At 40.2% G+C, this 22,954-nt stretch overlaps 1 protein-coding gene across 1 annotated transcript in view; it reads right to left on the bottom strand.

The window, feature by feature from the left end:
• The window catches only part of LOC147333744 (butyrophilin-like protein 2), a 189,197-nt gene that overhangs the window by 72,433 nt on the left and 93,810 nt on the right, over positions 1–22,954 (bottom strand). The window contains exons 9-10 of the mRNA XM_086268364.1: positions 21,483–21,815; positions 15,347–15,691 (exon numbers count right to left, since the gene is read on the bottom strand). Coding sequence (XP_086124490.1) covers positions 15,347–15,691; positions 21,483–21,815 — 678 coding nt within the window. The remainder of the gene's footprint in view (positions 1–15,346; positions 15,692–21,482; positions 21,816–22,954) is intronic.

Raw genomic sequence — 22,954 nt, 5'->3', positions numbered from 1 at the left:
CACTCATATCATTGACATCCATGCAGATGATTATAGAAAAGATCCTAGAACTGGCAGAATGGCACTTCAAGACAGACCATTGAAAGGAGGTAAAAACGAGTTACCAGACACACTGAAAGTTGCAGAAGGAGCTCGTGTCATGCTCACCAGAAACATTGACATACAAAATGGTTTGGTTAATGGAGCTTTTGGAAAACTACTTAGAGTAGTTCACTCTGAAAACGACCAACACATCATCAAGCTTGGACTTAAAATGGATAATGAGACATCTGGAAAGAATAACCGCACACCAGCAGACGACATGGTGTACATTGAGAGAGCAGAGGAGAATCTGAAGCAGAAAGGAGTGGTACGAAGACAGTTCCCAGTGAAGCTGGCCTTTGCATGTACAATACATAAGGTACAGGGTATGACAACCACATCAGCTGTTGTCTCTCTTAAGAGCATTTTTGAGCCCGGCATGGCCTACGTAGCTGTCAGTAGAGTGACGTCTCTCAGTGGACTGTATCTTCTTGATATGGAGGAGAAAAAAATATTCACCAACCCAGAAATCACTGCAGCACTTGAGAACATGAGACAAGCCAACCTTGATGACATGATGCCTCTTCTACACGTGAGACAAACCCTCAGCAGGTCAGAGGTTTTCACCATTGTTCATCATAATACAGAGGGACTGCCAGCTCACATTAATGACATCAAAAGTCACCATGAATTGTGTCTAGCAGATGTTTTGTGCCTAACAGAAACACACCTGCGGGGCTCTTTTGTCGCAGAGAGTCTCCACTTGGAAAATTACAATTTGTTCAAACGCAACAGACACCTGTCCTACACAAACTTTCCCCAGATGGCAAACAGAAGTGGTGGTGGAGTTGCTGTTTATGTGAAAAGTGACATTCAAGTGCATGAAAAACAGTACATTCATAATGTAACTGACCTTGAATTTCTGGCTTTAAAGGTTGAAGCACCAGTCAGTGCTCTGATTGCAGTTGTGTACAGACCTCCAGACTACACTCTGAGGCCATTCCTGAAAAACCTGGTAAGCCTATTAGACTCATTGGAGATCATGGACTGTCATCCCATCATAGTTTGTGGTGATTTTAATGAGAATGTTTTATCCAGTGCAAACAAACCAATCCTGGAGCTGTTTGAGTCTAGGGGATACGCACAGGTCATCACTGCCCCTACCACAGAGAAGAACACACTGCTTGACCTTATTTTCATTTCTCAGCCTGATCGATGTCTCCATTCTGGAGTCATGAAGACATACCATAGTTACCATGACCCAGTATACTGTGTATTGTCCTGTGATGATTCATGATCTAGATCTTTGAATACAGTAAGTAATTTCTATATTTTTGAATGACTTAAGAAAGTAGAGCGATATTTAAAAGTTGACGCCCTGCATTGCAGTATAATGGTGGAATTGTTTACATAAAATACAATTACATGAATTAAGTAATGATATCAGTAAAAGATGACAATTTTATTTATTACAGAAAATCTAAAATTCACTAACAGTAACCTATAAATGTCAGAAAAATCAAATATAGCAGTTTGAAACGAACAGTGTAGGCATATCCTCTCTGCAGCCAGGCTTCAACATCCTGCCAGGCTGCCCCAGTCTCACTGTGGCTGGGAGGGAGGGAGGGTGGACCAGAGGATTGCCTACACAACACATAAATGTTCAACAGCTTCTTCATTGTTTCTGAGAGAACAATAATGACTAAAGGTTGCTTTTTAAAAAAACAAACAAACAAACCTAATTATAGCAATAATGACAGTTAAGCCACTTTATGTGTGCTTCTATTTTGAAATACTATTTACAAAAATGTTATTATTTTGGTTTGTTATAAACTTTAAACTTTTTCAAAAGTATACGATTATATTTTTGGACAAATTTTTCTATGAAACATAAATTTTTATGAGCTTTTATCATGTTTCGGCCAGTGCAATCATCAGGGTGGGTCTGGGTTGATAACTGCACATTTCTGGCCAGAAATGTTTCAGCAGTGTTACATAAGTAGTACATATGTTACACTTGCTTTCTGTTACCAGCTGATACCCTACATTTGTATAGACATTGGATGGTGTGAGGTTGGGGAGTTGAGTGGGGGGGGTTTACGGTGGGAGTTGAGGGGGGGGGTTTCCATTCCTGTTAGGTTTCCTTTGTTTTTCTTTTTTTTTCTTTTTAAGAGAGACACAGTCCTCCTGTGTCTTCTCCAAGCTTCACATGTAAGATCCAACAGTGTGAAGCACATAGCAGCTAGAAACTGTAATGCCACAGATCAGAGAAACTTCATCATCACCATCTTCATCACCGTACGATCAGAGCGTGAGACTTCACATCTGGAGCACAGGAGACATTCTGTGATAAGTCCTCCTTCTAGCTTGTCCCACAAGCAGTCGGTGAGATTTACTAACAACAAAAAGGGTTAATGACATTATTTCCATGAAAACATGTGTTCATTCTTTGTAAACTGTTTAAATTGTGTTTTCACTTGACCTTAGGAGTGTTAGAGTGTATTGTAATGTCTGTACTCAGGTGTTTCCCTCTGTGATTCATCCCCTTAAGAGCTGAGACACTCAGGACTGAACAGACTGCACAGTTTCTGTGACCGAGCCTCCAAAACACCTTCTTTGAAACCACACATGATAGAAGGGCTTCATATTTGCAGCAGCACTACTACAGGTATTCAGTTTATTACAGGATGTGTTTGTTTCTTAGGACCAGCTCTGAGTGCACACTACCTAACATATACACCTTTCTGTTCATTACAAACCAACTACTCTGGATCATACGGCCAGTTGGCAAGAATGTTGCTGCAGGAAAACATCCCTGGAGATCACCATCATTGTCAGACTGACTGTGCCTCCTCTGTGCAGTGTCAAGATCCTCCCTAAATGAGTGTGTAAGTTAACATTTCCATTATTTTATTCCCTTTCACAAGACAAGTATCACTGATATTTACATTTACAACTACATATTCCTGTTTTCTGCTCTTCTTTTAAAGTCCTCCGCTATCCTGCTTCTGTGCTGCTTGCCACACATCAAACACTGGTCGGATGACAGGGAGGATCCACTCTGCAGTCACTGGACATGATGAGGATCATATGGGACTTCATAGTTTCACAGAAACGTTGTGCTCTGTGATTACAGGTTTTAAATGGACATAATGACGGCCTCTCTCTGATCAACAGGCTAAAGGATTGTTTTCATTGTTAGTGCTCTGTACAATGTATGCTTATTTAGTATTTCATCACAGAGCAAACCTTTATTTATTTAACATTTTTTTATTTTGTTCTAATGTTGAATTAACTGTGGGGATTTTTTTAAGTGGGCACTCGGGATGTCATATGACCAGAAATGTGGTAACTGGAATTCAACAGTATGGAAGAAAAAATCTGCTAAGAACAAAACACACACAAAACCCCCCAAGAAAATTCAAATTCATTCCATGTAATCCAATCTAAAACATTTTAAACTGCTGAACAGCAACACAAACAGTGTTAAAAAACAGTGTTAACAGAATGATTATGATGATTTTGTACCAAAGTTTCAGGTCACATGGCACACCTAGTGTGTAGTGTGGGGTATCAGCTGGTAAGTATAGGTTTTTTCATATTTGTGTCCTTAGAGTTTAGATAGATAAAGCCTTGTGTATAATAATTAGTCATAACCACAACTCAAAGTCAGGGACTAACTAAATTTGGGACTTTGTGTCTGAGCCCAGGTTAAAACAATGTGTAAAAAAGCATTTAGCGGCATGGCTGAACAATGCTGTAAACTATTGATACTTATTTATCCATGTTCACAAAAAGGACTAATGTGTTTATTTGATTATTTGCATGTGTTAAACTGTGTCACCACCTTAGGCTTTCATTTGAGTTTACTCAAAAATCTCTATACAGTTCTCTTTTACCACAGTGTGGACTCTGTTTACATTAAAACATAAAGAAGAATGAGTAATAAAACGATGTGTAGACAGATCAGAAGATTAAGTAGACCGATAGAAACAGCTGTTCAGCCATGTTCTAAGAAACCAACACAATTTAAAGGTTCAGGATTGTGGTTTTAAAAGTTGAATTTTCATGTATTTCATATCTTCCTTATTATTTTTATTTACTTATTTAATTTAGTTATTTTTATTTATTCTACTAGTCCTTTTCAGAAAGAAGCTGTTAAAGCTGACTTAAGATTTTTATGTTATTTTCTATGACATACAAAACAAATTGATGTATGTAATACTATTAAACATGATATACACATGTGTATATGTCTGAAAAACATTATGCTGTATATTAAAGTTTGTATTTTCTGCAGAATGTTTGTTCATCTTTTAAGTTCATTTCAATTAGAAGAATATGAACTTTTAATATTCATTCAGAGGTTTTCTGACTCTAAATGTTCTTTTCTCATTTCTTAGGGTTTTCTAATTTACATTTAAAACATTTTCAGTTTTTTTCCAACTTCTTCTGTGTAACGTTCAGCTTTTAGCAGTTCAGCACCTTTGTTTTCAGGTTAAATTCGTTTTTTTTTTTTTTTTTTTTTTTTTATCTCATTCAATATTTTTAACTCAAAATTCAGCAATTAATTCATTTCAGTGCATACATTCAGATTCAAGCATTCACACTGCAGTTTCTTCAGAAAATGCACTTTCTAGTTATTATTATTATATTTTATTCTGTATTCCGTACGTTTTTTGTAATCCTACTCCTTCAAAACCGTTCAACTTAGAAAAACCATTCAAACACCGTTAGATTCCTATTCTTTTGGACAACACTGCTTCTATTTTTCATATTTTTAACATTTATATTTTTAATTTTATTCAACTTTATTCAACAAAAATTTATAATGTATTTCAATGGGGAGACCCTTCAAATCCTCATTCAACTTACTCATTTTTAAACTCTTACTACTTCCACATACATTGACATAGAGCCACCATTCAAACTTTAAAACGAAGAGAAGACATTCAACTATTCAACTTGTATTTATCTTTTCAATATCTATTATACTTTTTCTTCAGTTCCAGTTTAAGTTTCATGATGTTTTTTCACCCGTTTCAGAGTTTATAATGGGTGTGTATGGGACGGAATGTTGGGGCTAGAGTGAGGCAGCTCAACTGCTAGAGTGAGAGGAGCAAAAAAAATAATCTTAAAATCTTTTTTAAAACTGCTGCTGTGTCCGCAGCGTTTGCTCTACAGGTATGATTTTACCCTCAAAACGTAGCCATGGCTGTCCTCTTTCATCCAATGTGTTTACTATTGTCCTAGGTGTTATGGTTCTTTCATAAATGTCACCAATGCACAGCCTCCTCCCTCCAACTCTTCCATAGACTCTAATGTTAAAATGGCTCAGAAGGTTCGTTTGAAAATCAGAAGAGCATGGTGTCTTTACACTGTCACCACGTCCATATAATAAGCTCCACAGGCATGAAAACTGAGAATTAGGTAGACTAGACATTGCTGTCGCTCACGGTGAAAGAATTTTGTCAATACGACTTTTACTTTTCATTTGGGAGCGATTTGTTTCGGCCTGACTTTTCTGTTCATTTTAAGCAGCAAAAGTGAGGTGCATGTCTGTGTACGTGTGTATGGAGCCCTTGGGTGCGGTCACTATAGCAACCAGGCTCACACCTGCCTGCTTAACGAGCTCTCTCTCTCCCTCTGCCAAGATTCATCTTAAACACTTCTCTTTCAACTGCTGCTATCTCCACAGTGTTACAGCCATCATTTTACCCTCAAAACGTCGCCATCGTTGTTCTCTTTCCAACATCTTGTCTTTCAAAGCTCAGAGATGTAAACTTTTTAAACTGTGTGGATCCAAGTGGAGGGATCACATTTTAGTCATTCAGTGATTCAAAGAATATGACCTTTTAATATTCTTTCAGATGTTTTCTGACTCTAAATGTTCTTTTCTCATTTCTTAGGTTTTTCTAATTTACAATTAAAACATTTTCAGCTTTTTTCCAACTTCTTCTTCTGTGTAACCTTCAGCTTTTAGCAGTTCAGCACTTTTGTTTTCAGGTTAAATTCGGGGTTTTTTTTTTTTATCTCATTCAAAATTTTTAACTTAAATTCAGTAATTATTTCATTTCAATGCATACATTCAGATTCAAGCATTCACACTGCAGTTTCTTCAGAAAATGCACTTTCTAGTTATTATTATATTTTATTTTTCCGTACGTTTTTTCAAAGCCTACTCCTTCAAAACCGTTCAACTTAGAAAAACCATTCAAACACCGTTAGATTCCTATTCTTTTGGACAACACTGCTTCTATTTTTCATATTTTTAACATTTATATTTTTAATTTTATTCAACTTTATTCAACAAAAATTTATAATGTATTTCAATGGGGAGACCCTTCAAATCCTCATTCAACTTACTCATTTTTAAACTCTTACTACTTCCACATACATTGACATAGAGCCACCATTCAAACTTTAAAACGAAGACAAGACATTCAACTATTCAACTTGTATTTATCTTTTCAATATCTATTATACTTTTTCTTCAGTTCCAGTTTAACTTTCATGATGTTTTTTCACCCGTTTCAGAGTTTATAATGGGTGTGTATGGGACGGAATGTTGGGGCTAGAGTGAGACAGCTCAACTGCTAGAGTGAGAGGAGCAAAAAAATTAATCTTAAAATCTTTTTTAAAACTGCTGCTGTGTCCACAGCGTTTGCTCTACAGGTATGATTTTACCCTCAAAACGTAGCCATGGCTGTCCTCTTTCATCCAATGTGTTTACTATTGTACTAGGTGTTATGGTTCTTTCATAAATGTCACCAATGCACAGCCTCCTCCCTCCAACTCTTCCATAGACTCTAATGTTAAAATGGCTCAGAAGGTTCGTTTGAAAATCAGAAGAGCATGGTGTCTTTACACTGTCACCACGTCCATATAATAAACTCCACAGGCATGAAAACTGAGAATTAGGTAGACTAGACATGGCTGTCGCTCACGGTGAAAGAATTTTGTCAATACGACATGTACTTTTCATTTGGGAAGAATTTGTTTGGGCCTGACTTTTCTGTTCATTTTAAGCAGCAAAAGTGAGGTGCATGTCTGTGTACGTGTGTATGGAGCCATTGGGTGCAGTCACTATAGCAACCAGGCTCACACCTGCCTGCTTAACGAGCTCTGCCTGCCACTGTACCAAGATTCATCTTAAGCACTTCTCTTTCAACTGCTGCTGTGTCCACAGTGTTACAGCCATCATTTTACCCTCAAATTGTCGCCATTATTGTTCTCTTTCCAACACCATATCTTTCAAAGCTCAGGCATTTAAACTTTTTAAACTGTGTGGATCAAAGTGGAGGGATCACATTTGAGTCATTCAGTGATTCAAAGAATATGACCTTTTAATATTCATTCAGATGTTTTCTGACTCTAAATGTTCTTTTCTCATTTCTTAGGGTTTTCTAATTTACATTTAAAACATTTTCAGTTTTTTTCCAACTCCTTCTGTGTAACCTTCAGCTTTTAGCAGTTCAGCACCTTTGTTTTCAGGTTAAATTCGGGTTTTTTTTGTTTTTTTTTAATCTCATTCAATATTTTTAACTCAAAATTCAGCAATTAATTCATTTCAGTGCATACATTCAGATTCAAGCATTCACACTGCAGTTTCTTCAGAAAATGCACTTTCTAGTTATATTTTATTCTGTATTCCGTACGTTTTTTGTACTCCTACTCCTTCAAAACCGTTCAACTTAGAAAAAACATTCAAACACCATTAGATTCCTCTTCTTTTGGACATGACTGCTTCTATTTTTCATATTTTTAACATTTATATTTTTAATTTTATTCAACTTTATTCAAAAAAAATTTCCCAAAATTTCCCATGTATTTCAATGGGGAGACCCTTCAAATTCTCATTCAACTTATTCATTTTTAAACTCTTACTACTTCCACATACATTGACATAGAGCCACCATTCAAACTTTAAAACGAAGACAAGACATTCAACTATTCAACTTGTATTTATCTTTTCAATATCTATTATACTTTTTCTTCAGTTCCAGTTTAAGTTTCATGATGTTTTTTCACCCGTTTCAGAGTTTATAATGGGTGTGTATGGGACGGAATGTTGGGGCTAGAGTGAGGCAGCTCAACTGCTAGAGTGAGAGGAGCAAAAAAATTAATCTTAAAATCTTTTTTAAAACTGCTGCTGTGTCCGCAGCATTTGCTCTACAGGTATGATTTTACCCTCAAAACGTAGCCATGGCTGTCCTCTTTCATCCAATGTGTTTACTATTGTCCTAGGTGTTATGGTTCTTTCATAAATGTCACCAATGCACAGCCTCCTCCCTCCAACTCTTCCATAGACTCTAATGTTAAAATGGCTCAGAAGGTTCGTTTGAAAATCAGAAGAGCATGGTGTCTTTACACTGTCACCACGTCCATATAATAAGCTCCACAGGCATGAAAACTGAGAATTAGGTAGACTAGACATTGCTGTCGCTCACGGTGAAAGAATTTTGTCAATACGACTTTTACTTTTCATTTGGGAACGATTTGTTTCGGCCTGACTTTTCTGTTCATTTTAAGCAGCAAAAGTGAGGTGCATGTCTGTGTCGTGTGTATGGAGCCACTGGGTGCGGTCACTATAGCAACCAGGCTCACACCTGCCTGCTTAACGAGCTCTGCCTGCCACTCTGCCAAGATTCATCTTAAACACTTCTCTTTCAACTGCTGCTGTGTCCACAGTGTTAAAGCCATCATTTTACCCTCAAAACGTCGCCATCGTTGTTCTCTTTCCAACATCTTGTCTTTCAAAGCTCAGACATTTAAACTTTTTAAACTGTGTGGATCAAAGTGGAGGGATCACATTTTCTTCATTCAGTGATTCAAAGAATATGAACTTTTAATATTCATTCAGATGTTTTCTGACTCTAAATGTTCTTTTCTCATTTCTTAGGGTTTTCTAATTTACATTTAAAACATTTTCAGCTTTTTTCCAACTTCTGCTTCTGTGTAACCTTCAGCTTTTAGCAGTTCAGCACCTTTGTTTTCAGGTTAAATTTGGTTGTTTTTTTTTGTTTTTTTTTTAAATTTCATTCAATATTTTTAACTCAAAATTCAGCAATTAATTCATTTCAGTGCATACATTCAGATTCAAGCATTCACACTGCAGTTTCTTCAGAAAATGCACTTTCTAGTTATTATATTTTATTCTGTATTCCGTACGTTTTTTGTAATCCTACTCCTTCAAAACCGTTCAACTTAGAAAAACCATTCAAACACCGTTAGATTCCTATTCTTTTGGACAACACTGCTTCTATTTTTCATATTTTTAACATTTATATTTTTAATTTTATTCAACTTTATTCAACAAAAATTTATAATGTATTTCAATGGGGAGACCCTTCAAATCCTCATTCAACTTACTCATTTTTAAACTCTTACTACTTCCACATACATTGACATAGAGCCACCATTCAAACTTTAAAACGAAGACAAGACATTCAACTATTCAACTTGTATTTATCTTTTCAATATCTATTATACTTTTTCTTCAGTTCCAGTTTAAGTTTCATGATGTTTTTTCACCCGTTTCAGAGTTTATAATGGGTGTGTATGGGACGGAATGTTGGGGCTAGAGTGAGGCAGCTCAACTGCTAGAGTGAGAGGAGCAAAAAAATTAATCTTAAAATCTTTTTTAAAACTGCTGCTGTGTCCGCAGCGTTTGCTCTACAGGTATGATTTTACCCTCAAAACGTAGCCATGGCTGTCCTCTTTCATCCAATGTGTTTACTATTGTACTAGGTGTTATGGTTCTTTCATAAATGTCACCAATGCACAGCCTCCTCCCTCCAACTCTTCCATAGACTCTAATGTTAAAATGGCTCAGAAGGTTCGTTTGAAAATCAGAAGAGCATGGTGTCTTTCCACTGTCACCACGTCCATATAATAAGCTCCACAGGCATGAAAACTGAGAATTTGGTAGACTAGACATGGCTGTCGCTCACAGTGAAAGAATTTTGTCAATACGACTTTTACTTTTCATTTGGGAACGATTTGTTTGGGCCTGACTTTTCTGTTCATTTTAAGCAGCAAAAGTGAGGTGCATGTCTGTGTGCGTGTGTATGGAGCCATTGGGTGCGGTCACTATAGCAACCAGGCTCACACCTGCCTGCTTAACGAGCTCTCTCTGCCACTCTGCCAAAATTCATCTTAAAAACTTCTCTTTCAACTGCTGCTGTGTCCACAGTGTTAAAGCCATCATTTTACCCTCAAAACGTCGCCATCGTTGTTCTTTTTCCAACATCTTGTCTTTCAAAGCTCAGAGATGTAAACTTTTTAAACTGTGTGGGTCCAAGTGGAGGGATCACATTTTAGTCATTCAGTGATTCAAAGAATATGACCTTTTAATATTCTTTCAGATGTTTTCTGACTCTAAATGTTCTTTTCTCATTTCTTAGGTTTTTCTAATTTGCAATTAAAACATTTTCAGCTTTTTTCCAACTTCTTCTTCTGTGTAACCTTCAGCTTTTAGCAGTTCAGCACTTTTGTTTTCAGGTTAAATTCGGGTTTTTTTTTAAAATCTCATTCAAAATTTTTAACTTAAATTCAGTAATTATTTCATTTCAATGCATACATTCAGATTCAAGCATTCACACTGCAGTTTCTTCAGAAAATGCACTTTCTAGTTAATATTAAAATCTGTAACATAATGTATTGTTAGGAGTTTAGTCTGTTACTGTTGCTATTTTTACCATTTCTTCTCGGAGCAACTGTAACCCACATTATTTCCTTAGGGATTAATAAAGTATTCTGATTCTGATTGGTTCAGGATGCCTTGCCATGATCCAATCACACATCTGCTTACCTGCATCTTTTGCTCGTTTCTCCTCCTCTTCTTTTCTATTTTTTCTAAACTGAGCACCTGATGGCTTTGAACTTTTCTTGTCCATCTTGGTTTTAATTTTGCACTCCAGTATGAACACCCATCCCTCAACCCAAGGATCACCACAACATGACCTAACACACCTACACCTTAGTTCACAGATTCACTTTGTCTAGGGTGCATTTCTGAGATTTCACACAACCCAGGATTCAAACCATGAATCCATAATGGGCTTAGATTTACATTATTATGAATGAAATGTGCTCTATTTGGAAGCAGCTGGCCCCTCCCCTTTCGACGGGTTGTGTGTGAGACTTTAAATCATCAAACTGTAAATTATAAATTGTTATTGATACTTTACCCCGAGTCCTAAAGTGTATATTTATTTTCTTACTCTTCTTATATTTATTGTTTGTTTACTTGCACTTCTGTAACTGGAGCCTCGTCGTCTCGTCTCTCTATATACTGGACTGTAGCGGAGATGACAGTAAAGTTTACTTTGACTTCAGCAGCGAGCAGGCGCACCGAGGGCTCTCGGTCTGTATTATAATGTCTGCTGTTTTCGTTTTTTTTGGTTTGTTTTTATTTTGTGTTATTTTGCGAGTTGGTTATTAGATGCAGCTCCAGCCGGTCAGAGACTCCCCCACCGCCCTGCCCTCCTCTCCAAAAGCATAAATAAGAATTCTCCCTCAACCTGCAACCCACTTCTTTAAAAGCACTAAAAGCTGCTGTACGTCGCAAACAAAGGGCGCCCTTACTCCCAGCAAATGGGCGACAGAACACCAATCGGTGCCTATGCCATTCCCAATATGCGCTGGCTGACGTCGGGGCAGCATGAGTACGAGCATTTTTTTTTTTTTTTTGCCGATGCCCCCACCACGATGCCGCCCCGGGCAACCGCCCGAGTCGCCCGTATCTAAAACCGCTACTGATTACAGGAGTGAGGTCACTTCCTGTCTGTGACTTCCTGCCATCAACAAACACCTGACAGCCAATCTGAGACCATCCTGAGATCAGCTGCTGACTCTGTCCCTGCTCTAATATCTACTCTTGTACAGCTTCTTTAACTTCACTCATTCTTCACTGACTGCTCTGCTCACTGTGACCATTAAAATCCCCACACCACATTATTTTCACTGCACTGGTTTCATCCACTGGTTCTGATGACAGTCTGCTACATGGGCTGTAAAAGCTGAGCTTAAACTGTCCCAGTGTACAACAATCAGCCTGTCCTCTCTGCTGGTCCTCCCCGAGTCTCTTATTAACATGACACGTCTCTGAGAGCAAACACGTCTCTGCTGCCTTCAAAGTTGCTTTCATATGTTTCCATTTGTCTGTACACTTTATTACATATGCAGTGAATCATCTTCTCTAAGCGCTGCATGAGGTTCCTGTATTTTTCTGACATCTGATGCTGACACTGAACAAATGTTTCTCGTCCTCTCCCTTCTTTCCTTTGACAGTTACTCTGTAACTTCATGTTATCGACTGCTCTGACTTCTTCTACTTCCAGCAGTTTGTAGCACAGCAGTGATGCTTCTATCAGAAACATGCTGCTTCTCCTTCATCCTCCTCTCATTGATCTGAATCAGCTGTTTTCACAGAGAAACGCTGCACAAATCCTTCACTCCACTATTTCTGTCAGCAGAGGACTCGCTCTATCATGGCTGCTGCTCCTTTTTCACTCATTTGTGCTTTGAATCCAATCTGTTTCTCATCATCACCATGAACAGGCTGCTCATCAATCAGCACATTAGCTGTAGATCAGCTGCACACTGATGAAGATGCTCAGACAGACGGGCTGGGCACACAGAGGACTTTATGATCTGTTCTTCAATTCAGTCCAACATGGATCATTTCTGCTCACAGTCCAATCATCTCTGGAAACTTGTGCTTCCATGGCACAGCTGGGCTACTTCAACAAATAGCGCTACACCTCTGGTTGTCAGCTTCACCATCGCTCTCCCCGTGGCTACAGTACAAGTGAGCTGACACATCCATCAGTGGAGGCTGTGGGCCAGTAAGGAGCAGCAGCTGCCTGCAACATGGGCTTTACATTGAAAACAGCCACAAGTCTGGGCCTAACCACGCCTTTGGACTTCTTCTTCATTCCAATGAGATTTACATTTCAGGGAGTTCCCCTGGAAAAAGAGCCATTTTGAAAGCTGTTTGCTGACTTCATCAATAATCTGCTTCAGTCATCCAGATGAGAATCCTGAGAATGGAGCAGCCCTGATAGCAGCTCATAGGATCACAGTGTTTTTCATTCAGCTGATTGATTTCACAGGTTAGGAGGTGAACAATCTAACTGTGCTCCTCCTTCCACCTTTGGACCACTCATTTAGTGACAGCCAGGATGTGACAATCAGCTGTGACACAGGAAAACATGAGGTGGGAAACTCTGGAGAAGATCTGCTTTTCTCTACAGGGAGGCTCGCACATCTAATCTGCTCACCATCACTCAACTCACTTCAACAACATGCTGACTCAGTCATTTCTGCACGTTTCCTCATGTTACAGCCCTGACTTCAGTTCAGCTGAGGAGGAGATGAGGGAGGAGAGAGCAGTGGTGGAGGAGGCAGATAAGGAAGAAGAGGAGGAGAAGATCCAAAGAGGAGGCAGGGGGAGAGGCTCAGGAACAGTTAGATCAGAGACTTTGAGCCATCATGGACTCCCACTCCTTCCATCCAGCCCTGTGTGGATCAGCAGCTCCAAAATGTCTGCTCACTCATGTTCTTCCTGTCTGTGCTCTTCTTTCATTTCACTCATTATATATGAGCTGCTCCTAAATCACACTGGATATGGATTTTCTGTCCATCCACACTAATTCTCTTCATCCTCACCTGATTGTTTGGATGCTCTTTGACAGCACATTGAAAATCCTCACAGTGACTTCTATTGCCACACTGACTGGACACATACAAAGTTGAAGGCTTCATGTGTTTGGCACAAATAATACTTTGGTAGGTCTGAGTTGTGTTTTGAACCATCTCTCAGGACCAAAGTCTTTTTGCTTCCTTCAAAAAGAGCTGAAGGCTTTTTACCTCACAGTTTGTCCTTTGATATTATTGGATGATGGACTGTGGGAAACACAAATGTGCACTTCTTAATGGCTCATATGTGCTGTGAAAGAGCTCTTTGTGATCTTGAAGCTTTTCAATAGTTTTTCTTTGGCTGTTTGTAAAGTTTTCTGTGTGAACTCTCAGGAATCTGGAGCAGTCTAATAGAAGTCTACTGGGGTACAGAGGGAGGAGCTTCTGTCAGACTCTTTCTGATGAGGAACTGAAGCCGCTCTCATGGTCTCATCAAATCATCAGACTCTGCTGAGAACAACAGTCATGTGACCTCTCAGAACAAACAGCCTGTTAGTTTCCTGCTGCCTCCATCACTCACTTTCATTCACTCTCAATCACACCAACATGTTAAAGCAGCGCTATAGCTCACCTGGCTGAGCAGGTGGGCTGAAGGCGGGGCTTACTACAGGTGCCTGTGTGTCCCTCACTCTCTCCCCACTTTCCTGTCTACTCTCTGCACCTATATAATAAAGGCAAACATGCCTCCAATAGAAACCTTTGCAAACACAAAGTCCCACAGCAGCCCCGTGTTCTCCGGCTAAAATGAGAGTTTTTGTCAGTGGAGTCTGGTGGCTTTAACCACACAAACATTACAGCTGCGCTCAAATATCACAAAGAGCTGTGACAGCAGAGAAACACATGACCATCCTCCAAATATCATCTAGAAATAGAAATGTGTCCACTGTGGGACGTGTGAGGCTGACATTAATATGTCTTAAAGTGGGAGATGAAGAAATGACTCCAGGGCCCAAATCATGGAGACAAACATCAATCCACACTTCACTTTGTTTCCTGTCTCTAAAGTGGGAATATTTCAGTGTGATGAACAAACGGCCTCCAACAAATGAAGCTGATTTCCTTTTCCTGTCTTTTCTCCAGCGGCCTCAGCTTCTTCCTCTTTCCCCTGTCTTCTTCTGCAGACGCTCCTCTGTAGCTTCAAGCTGTTTCTCTTTACAAGGAGAGCTACAAACCTTTGCATCCAGCCACAAACACCCCATGGGCTCCTCTGGATCATCACACTCAGCATTTTCACAATAAAAGCCTCGTATTTATGGCTGCTCCACCCTGACATGTGACAACATCCAAATGACTGGATCAAAGTGTTTGAATGATCCCAGCAGCTTTAAAACTATTGATATTTATACATTTACATTGATTTGGACTAAACTAACAAAACTATTGATTTGATCCAAACTCACATCATGCCAGAGGCTTTTATTTTGAAGTTAGGATCATTTTAATGGTCTTCTTAGTTCATTTAAACACACAGTTGCTCCGCCTCCACATTTTTGGCTTTTAGATCAAAACATCAAAGAATTTATTTTATTTGAATGAACTGAAAATAGATTCAAACTAAAAGCTTTTAGAGAATAAACTCCTACATGACCTCTGACCTTTGACCTGTGTCTACAGCACTGACCTCTGACTTTCAGCTTCACTTTTCTCTTCAGCAGGATGTTTCCCTCCCTGCTGTAGATGGTGCAGGTGTAGCTCCTGGTGTCCCAGTCTGTGGGGTATTTCAGGGTCAGACTGAGGTCTCCAGTTTTCAGCAGGTCTTCATTCATCTTCGTTCGGTCTCTGTAAACCTGGAGCTGTTCTTCATGCTGGTCAAAGCCGTTCTCATACACATGGACCTTCCTGTTGTGTGGTCTGAGGATCGTGTAATTGTCCATCCACTCCACTTTAGCGTCTTCAGGCAGGTGAAGTGTGGTGTTGAAGGGCAGCTGCACAGACTCCACCCCTGAATCCACCTCCACCTGGGGGACTGAGAGGACAACAAAGCACAACATGAGCTTGGATGGAGACATTTGTGTTGACTCTAACAGGCTGAATGCTGCTGCTTCACTGGGAGCTCACTGTTAGATAGAAAGTGGTCAGTGTGAAGAGGAGACGCAGCAGAAAGATGAAGACTGACAGGAAGAAAGCAGTGAACAGACTGTTGGAGCTGCTGTTAGTGGGACAGGACTTTATTCAGTCTCTGAGGACCAGATTTGACTTGATGAAGCAGAGAAACACAGTCTGAGTGTTTCTGTCACACTCACTTCATCACACAGCTCAGTTTGACAACATTTGGAAGAATTTGATAGAAGCCTTCCTTTAGTAAAAGCACCAAGAAAACACCATGAAAACACCTCACTACACACTAAACTGCAGTACTGGCAAATTGTACATAAAGTATGAAAAGTCAAAGTACTTATTGTGCAGAAAAATGTTCCCATCAGTGTCTGTGGATCAATATTACTGCTGCACATGTTTAAGGCTGAGCTCATTTCAAATCCTTTCTATTGTGTTGAATCTGCAGTAATGCATCATATTCTATAAAATCATATGTTTGTAGTGGCTGTCCTGTGAGGACCACGTCTCTCTAAACAAACAGCTGTTAATGAGCTCACAAACACAGGCCTACAGCTGGATTTGAAAAAGTCCATTCAATAGAAAATCAACAGTCACAGCTGGATTCAAAGGCTTGAGCTCTGTGTGACATGGTTACCTGTCAGCATCTACAGGGGGATTCAAATATGAAGGAAACATGAAGGTGGTGCATTAGAAAAACTGCTGCTTTCAAGCAGAGCAACAAACTGTTTGAACTGATCCAACTTTATTAACACAGACAAAGATTTGTGCATCAGCTGCTGTAACATTTGTAATGAGCATTAATATTAATAAGTGTGAGTGAACAGAGCTGCTGCAACAGTGAAACTCTCACTGACTGATGTCACTTGGCTCGTTGTTAGTTCGCTGCACTGAAAGAGGAAAATCCAGCTGTTAGTCATAATGTTGGTGTTTGTAAAGCACTTTATAACTGAGGAAAGTGTGGAGGAGAGTCTGTGTGAGTCAGCTGCACCAGTGCTTCATGCTTTGGTGTTTGTAACATAACCCTGTAGACTGCTTTTAGTCTCAGTGTCCTTATTTTGCCCTCAGTTATTAGTTCTCACTGTCTCCAGATCAGGTTCAAACACAGAGGAGATCAGGGCTTTGCAGCTGCTCCTAAACTGTGGAACAAAGACCCACGCAACATTAGAGACCTTCAACACCCTCCATCCTCTTCCTCTTCTCCTTATCCCAGCTAACACAGAGACACTCACAGCACACAGAGAGGAGTGTGGGGGGAAAGGCCCCACTCAGGTGGTGGAAATGACCTCAGGAACTTGTTGCTGTGAGGCAACAATGATCAGCACCACCATGCTGTTTGTTTCACTCATGGTTTCTCATCTTATGTTTGTTTTAATCTGTTGAATTATTTCAGGACTTTGACTCATTTAAATGTGCATCACTTTGGTCAGCAGCTGTTTCAGTAACACTTTATAACACCACCTGCAAATAAGGCTCAAGCAGCCTGTAGTTACCTGTAAGTTTGTGTAACAAGTAGGTTTGTACAGAAAGAATAAAATAATTACACTGTCAGTACATTTAAGTACAGCTCAGTCATTTTAAGTGCTGGGTTATTTCATGGCAAATCTCAGAACAACAAACAATATTCCATCTTTGAACTTTCCGGGCCGCGGCTCATATTATGGAGCGACTCAGCCTTAGCCTAACATCCTGGTATTTTACAGCAAAGCACGCTAAGAAAGGAAATCCAGCCACACTGTAGCCGACTGTCTGCATTGTAATCAGGCTGCAATGTAGGGACGTGTCTACAAAGAAGCTCCAGCTGAAAGGATTACAGCAGGTTAGTGTGATGACAGATAGAGGTGGAAATGTGCTGACATGGAAAGAGTGTGTTGAGAAGCTGGAAGAGTGACGTGTGAGCAGCAGCTTCATGACAAGAACAAGCACTTCAGATGTGCAGAGAAGGTCAGGAGGAGCTGCACTGTTTCTGTGTGCATGCAAACAATGGTTGGTGCAGTACATGTATGAGGACAGAGAGACAGTGGGAAGGTTTGCAGCAGCAGGGAAAGATGGGTTCCTGCTGGGGCTGGGATTACATCAGAAATCCACTCTGAGCCCTTCTTGTTAGCAGTGCTGATGGACAGGCTGGCAGATGAGCTCAGGCAGGAGTCTCAGCAGCTCTGTTTGCTGAGGACATTGTGATCTGTAGTGAGAGCAGGAAGCAGGTGGGTGGAAGAGAGCCTGGACAGGTGGAGGTATGCTCTGAAGAGCAGAGTGTGTGTGAAGAAGCTGGAGACACGACAGTGAAGATGAAGGAGTGGAGGTGGTGATGGTGGATCAGTTTAAAGACATGAAGTCCTCCATACAAAGCAGCAAAGTCCCAAAGAGGTGAAGTGACAGTATAGCAGGATGGAGTGGGTGCACACATGTATCAGCTGTGATCTGTGACAGGAGGACAGCAGCTACAGTCAACATGAAGCTTTACAGCCTAGTGAGGCTGTGATGATGGAGACATGACACAACGACAGGAGGCGACCTGGAGGTGGCAGAGTAGAAGATTTGAACAAGTGAGCAGAATAGAAAGGATGGAAATGAGTGGGTGACAGGGACAGCTCAGGCTGAGGAGTCTACAGGACAAAGACAGAGAGGAAGGCTGAGACTGATGAACAGCAAACGTGCAGAAGAGGGACGCTGGATATATCCATGCACCATGTTGGACCTGGAACTACCAAACATCAAGTGTTTGTATGGAAAACCTGAAGCAGCCCAGGAAACGTGTCCATCCATAATATTTGTGTCATTAGTCTTTCTATAGTCACCTGAACACAACACAAATAACACACAAACCAACAATCAGCAGGATTTGTGTTGTTTTACGTTCAGTAACCATGAAGCACGACTGCAAACATTTAGTATCACAAGTAGCAGCTAAAGCATCAAATAAATGTTCCACCTGCTGTGTTTACACACAAATGTTGTGTTTATTTTTACGTGTGTGTGATCTTGACTTTAGCCTCATCATTGTTTTCCACAAATATACTGCACAGCATCATTTCCTGCTTCTGGTTTTCACACTAAATCTCTCAGCTTGAAAATAATTGGTTGTTATTGGTAGAAGTTATCAAATGAATGAAAATGATGAACAGACTTAATAACAGGACTTCAAGAAGCTCAAACCTGGAACCTTTGGTTTGTTACTGGATTAAATGAAGACATTACCTGACCTGACATCTGATCCTCTGTTTTAGTAAACCCATCTTTTCTCTACTCAGCAGTTTAGCTCTTTTATTGTTTGAATCAAAGCCTCAGGTGGGATGATGTCACTTCCTGTCAGCAGAGGAAGCAGTTCAATTCGATTCAATTCAATTAAATTTTATTTATATAGCGCCAAATCACAACAAAAGTCGCCTCAAGGCGCTTCATAGATACAGAGAAAAACCCAACAATCATATGACCCCCTATGAGCAAGCACTTTGGCAACAGTGGGAAGGAAAAACTCCCTTTTAACAGGAAGAAACCTCCGGCAGAACCAGGCTCAGGGAGGGGCGGCCATCTGCTGCGACCGGTTGGGGTGAGAGAATGAAGACAGGATAAAGACATGCTGTGGAAGAGAGACAGAGGTTAATAACAGATATGATTCAATGCAGAGAGGTCTATTAATACATAGTGAGTGAGAAAGGTGACTGGAAAGGAAAAACTCAATGCATCATGGGAATCCCCGGCAGCCTACATCTATTGCAGCATAACTAAGGGAGGATTCAGGGTCACCTGGTCCAGCCCTAACTATATGCTTTAGCAAAAAGGAAAGTTTGAAGCCTAATCTTAAAAGTAGAGATAGTGTCTGTCTCCCGAATCCAAACTGGAAGCTGGTTCCACAGAAGAGGGGCCTGAAAACTGAAGGCTCTCCCTCCCATTCTACTTTTAAATACTCTAGGAACAACAAGTAGGCCTGCAGAGCGAGAGCGAAGTGCTCTAATAGGGTGATATGGTACTACAAGGTCATTAAGATAAGATGGGGCCTGATTATTTAAGACCCTGTATGTGAGGAGCAGGATTTTGAATTCAATTCTGGATTTAACAGGAAGCCAATGAAGGGAAGCCAAAACAGGAGAAATATGCTCTCTCTTTCTAGTCCCTGTCAGGACTCTTGCTGCAGCATTTTGGATCAGCTGAAGGCTTTTCAGCAAGTTTTTTGGACATCCTGATAATAATGAATTACAGTCGTCCAGCCTGGAAGTAATAAATGCATGAACTAGTTTTTCAGCGTCACTCTGAGACAGGATATTTCTAATTTTAGAGATGTTGTGCAAATGGAAGAAAGCAGTCTTACATATTTGTTTAATATGTGCGTTGAAGGACATGTCCTGGTCAAAAATGACTCCAAGGTTCCTCACAGCGTTACTGGAGGCCAAGGTAATGCCATCCAGGGTAAGAATCTGGTTAGATACCATATTTCTAGGCTTTTCAGGGCCGAGTACAATAACCTCAGATTGATCTGAATTAAGAAGCAGAAAGTTAGTGGCCATCCAGGTCTTTATGTCTTTAAGACATTCCTGCAGTTTAACTAATTAGTGTGTGTTATCTGGATTCATGGACAGATAGAGCTGGGTGTCATCAGCATAGCAGTGAAAATTTATGCTATGTCTTCTAATGATGCTGCCTAAGGGAAGCTTGTATAATGTAAACAGAATTGGTCCTAGCACTGAACCCTGTGGAACTCCACAATTAACCTCAGTGTGTGAAGAGGACTCTCCATTTACATGCACAAATTGGAGTCTATTAGATAGATATGATACAAACCACTGCAGTGCAGTACCTGTAATACCTACAGCATGTTCTAATCGCTCTAATAGGATATTATGGTCAACAGTATCGAATGCTGCACTGAGGTCTAGCAGGACAAGCACAGTGATGAGTCCACTGTCAGAGGCCATAAGAAGATCATTTGTAACCTTCACTAAAGCTGTTTCTGTGCTGTGCTGAGCTCTGAAACCTGACTGAAACTCTTCAAATAAACCATTCCTCTGCAGATGATCTGTTAGCTGTTTGACAACTACTCTTTCAAGGATGTTTGATATGAAAGGAAGGTTGGAGATTGGCCTATAAAGTGGGAATATTTCAGTGTGATGAACAAACGGCCTCCAACAAATGAAGCTGATTTCCTTTTCCTGTCTTTTCTCCAGCAGCCTCAGCTTCTTCCTCTTTCCCCTGTCTTCTTCTGCAGACGCTCCTCTGTAGCTTCAAGCTGTTTCTCTTTACAAGGAGAGCTACAAACCTTTGCATCCAGCCACAAACACCCCATGGGCTCCTCTGGATCATCACACTCAGCATTTTCACAATAAAAGCCTCGTATTTATGGCTGCTCCACCCTGACATGTGACAACATCCAAATGACTGGATCAAAGTGTTTGAATGATCTCAGCAGCTTTAAAACTATTGATATTTATACATTTACATTGATTTGGACTAAACTAACAAAACTATTGATTTGATCCAATCTCACATCATGCCAGAGGCTTTTATTTTGAAGTTAGGATCATTTTAATGGTCTTCTTAGTTCATTTAAACACACAGTTGCTCCGCCTGACATTTTTGGCTTTTAGATCAAAACATCAAAGAATTTATTTTATTTGAATGAACTGAAAATAGATTCAAACTAAAAGCTTTTAGAGAATAAACTCCTACATGACCTCTGACCTTTGACCTGTATCTACAGCACTGACCTCTGACTTTCAGCTCCACTATTCTCTTCAGCAGGATGTTTCCCTCCCTGCTGTAGACGGTGCAGGTGTAGGTCCAGTTGTCTCCATCTGTGGGGTGTTTCAGGGTCAGACTGAGGTCTCCAGTTTTCAGCAGGTCTTCATTCATCTTCGTTCGGTCTCTGTAAACCTGGTGCTGTTTGTGAGGCTGGTCAGAGCCGTTCTCATGCACGTGGACCTTCCTCTCATATATGGTATTGTCCATCCACTCCACTTTGGCATCTTCAGGCAGGTGAAGTGTGGTGTTGAAGGGCAGCTGCACAGACTCCACCCCTGAATCCACCTCCACCTGGGGGACTGAGAGGACAACAAAGCACAACATGAGCTTGGATGGAGACATTTGTGTTGACTCTAACAGGCTGAATGCTGCTGCTTCACTGGGAGCTCACTGTTAGATAGAAAGTGGTCAGTGTGAAGAGGAGACGCAGCAGAAAGATGAAGACTGACAGGAAGAAAGCAGTGAACAGACTGTTGGAGCTGCTGTTAGTGGGACAGGACTTTATTCAGTCTCTGAGGACCAGATTTGACTTGATGAAGCAGAGAAACACAGTCTGAGTGTTTCTGTCACACTCACTTCATCACACAGCTCAGTTTGACAACATTTGGAAGAATTTGATAGAAGCCTTCCTTTAGTAAAAGCACCAAGAAAACACCATGAAAACACCTCACTACACACTAAACTGCAGTACTGGCAAATTGTACATAAAGTATGAAAAGTCAAAGTACTTATTGTGCAGAAAAATGTTCCCATCAGTGTCTGTGGATCAATATTACTGCTGCACATGTTTAAGGCTGAGCTCATTTCAAATCCTTTCTATTGTGTTGAATCTGCAGTAATGCATCATATTCTATAAAATCATATGTTTGTAGTGGCTGTCCTGTGAGGACCACGTCTCTCTAAACAAACAGCTGTTAATGAGCTCACAAACACAGGCCTACAGCTGGATTTGAAAAAGTCCATTCAATAGAAAATCAACAATCACAGCTGGACTCACTACCCCATTCATACAAAACTGCTCAAAGACGTCCTGACATTAATTCATGCTTCAAATCACAACCTATCTCTTTTTTTTTTTTTTTGTGTGTGTGTCCCGTTTGGATCTTTAGCCATCAGAATTGTTGTCTTAAGGCCAAGAAAGATGCCAAGCGGATTTATTTTACCAAGTGGATCATCATGGCCTTGCCATATTGGTCCATTTGATTGACCTTTATTATAATTATGAATTTATTTTATTTTCGGTTGCTACAAACGGGACAGACATGACTGTGGGATAGGACAGGGGGAAAGAATGAAAGAAAGAGAGGGAGAGAAAGAAAACCAAAGGGGAGAAGAGACGATGAGAAAGGGGGGGAAGAAAGAAAGAAAAACAAACAAAACACCTGGATCACCTGTATGGAGAAAAAAAACAAGAGAAAGCAAACAAAGAGCAACATAA

Source organism: Aulonocara sp. 'chitande type north' Nkhata Bay, linkage group LG3, assembly GCF_057382095.1.
Source record: "Aulonocara sp. 'chitande type north' Nkhata Bay isolate Kocher_YH1m ecotype deep benthic linkage group LG3, A_spYH_male_GT1.1, whole genome shotgun sequence".
In the NCBI taxonomy this organism is placed as follows: domain Eukaryota; kingdom Metazoa; phylum Chordata; class Actinopteri; order Cichliformes; family Cichlidae; genus Aulonocara; species Aulonocara sp. 'chitande type north' Nkhata Bay.
The sequence above is the reverse complement of the archived record's forward strand: the minus strand, read 5'-3'. Positions and strand labels throughout refer to the sequence as shown.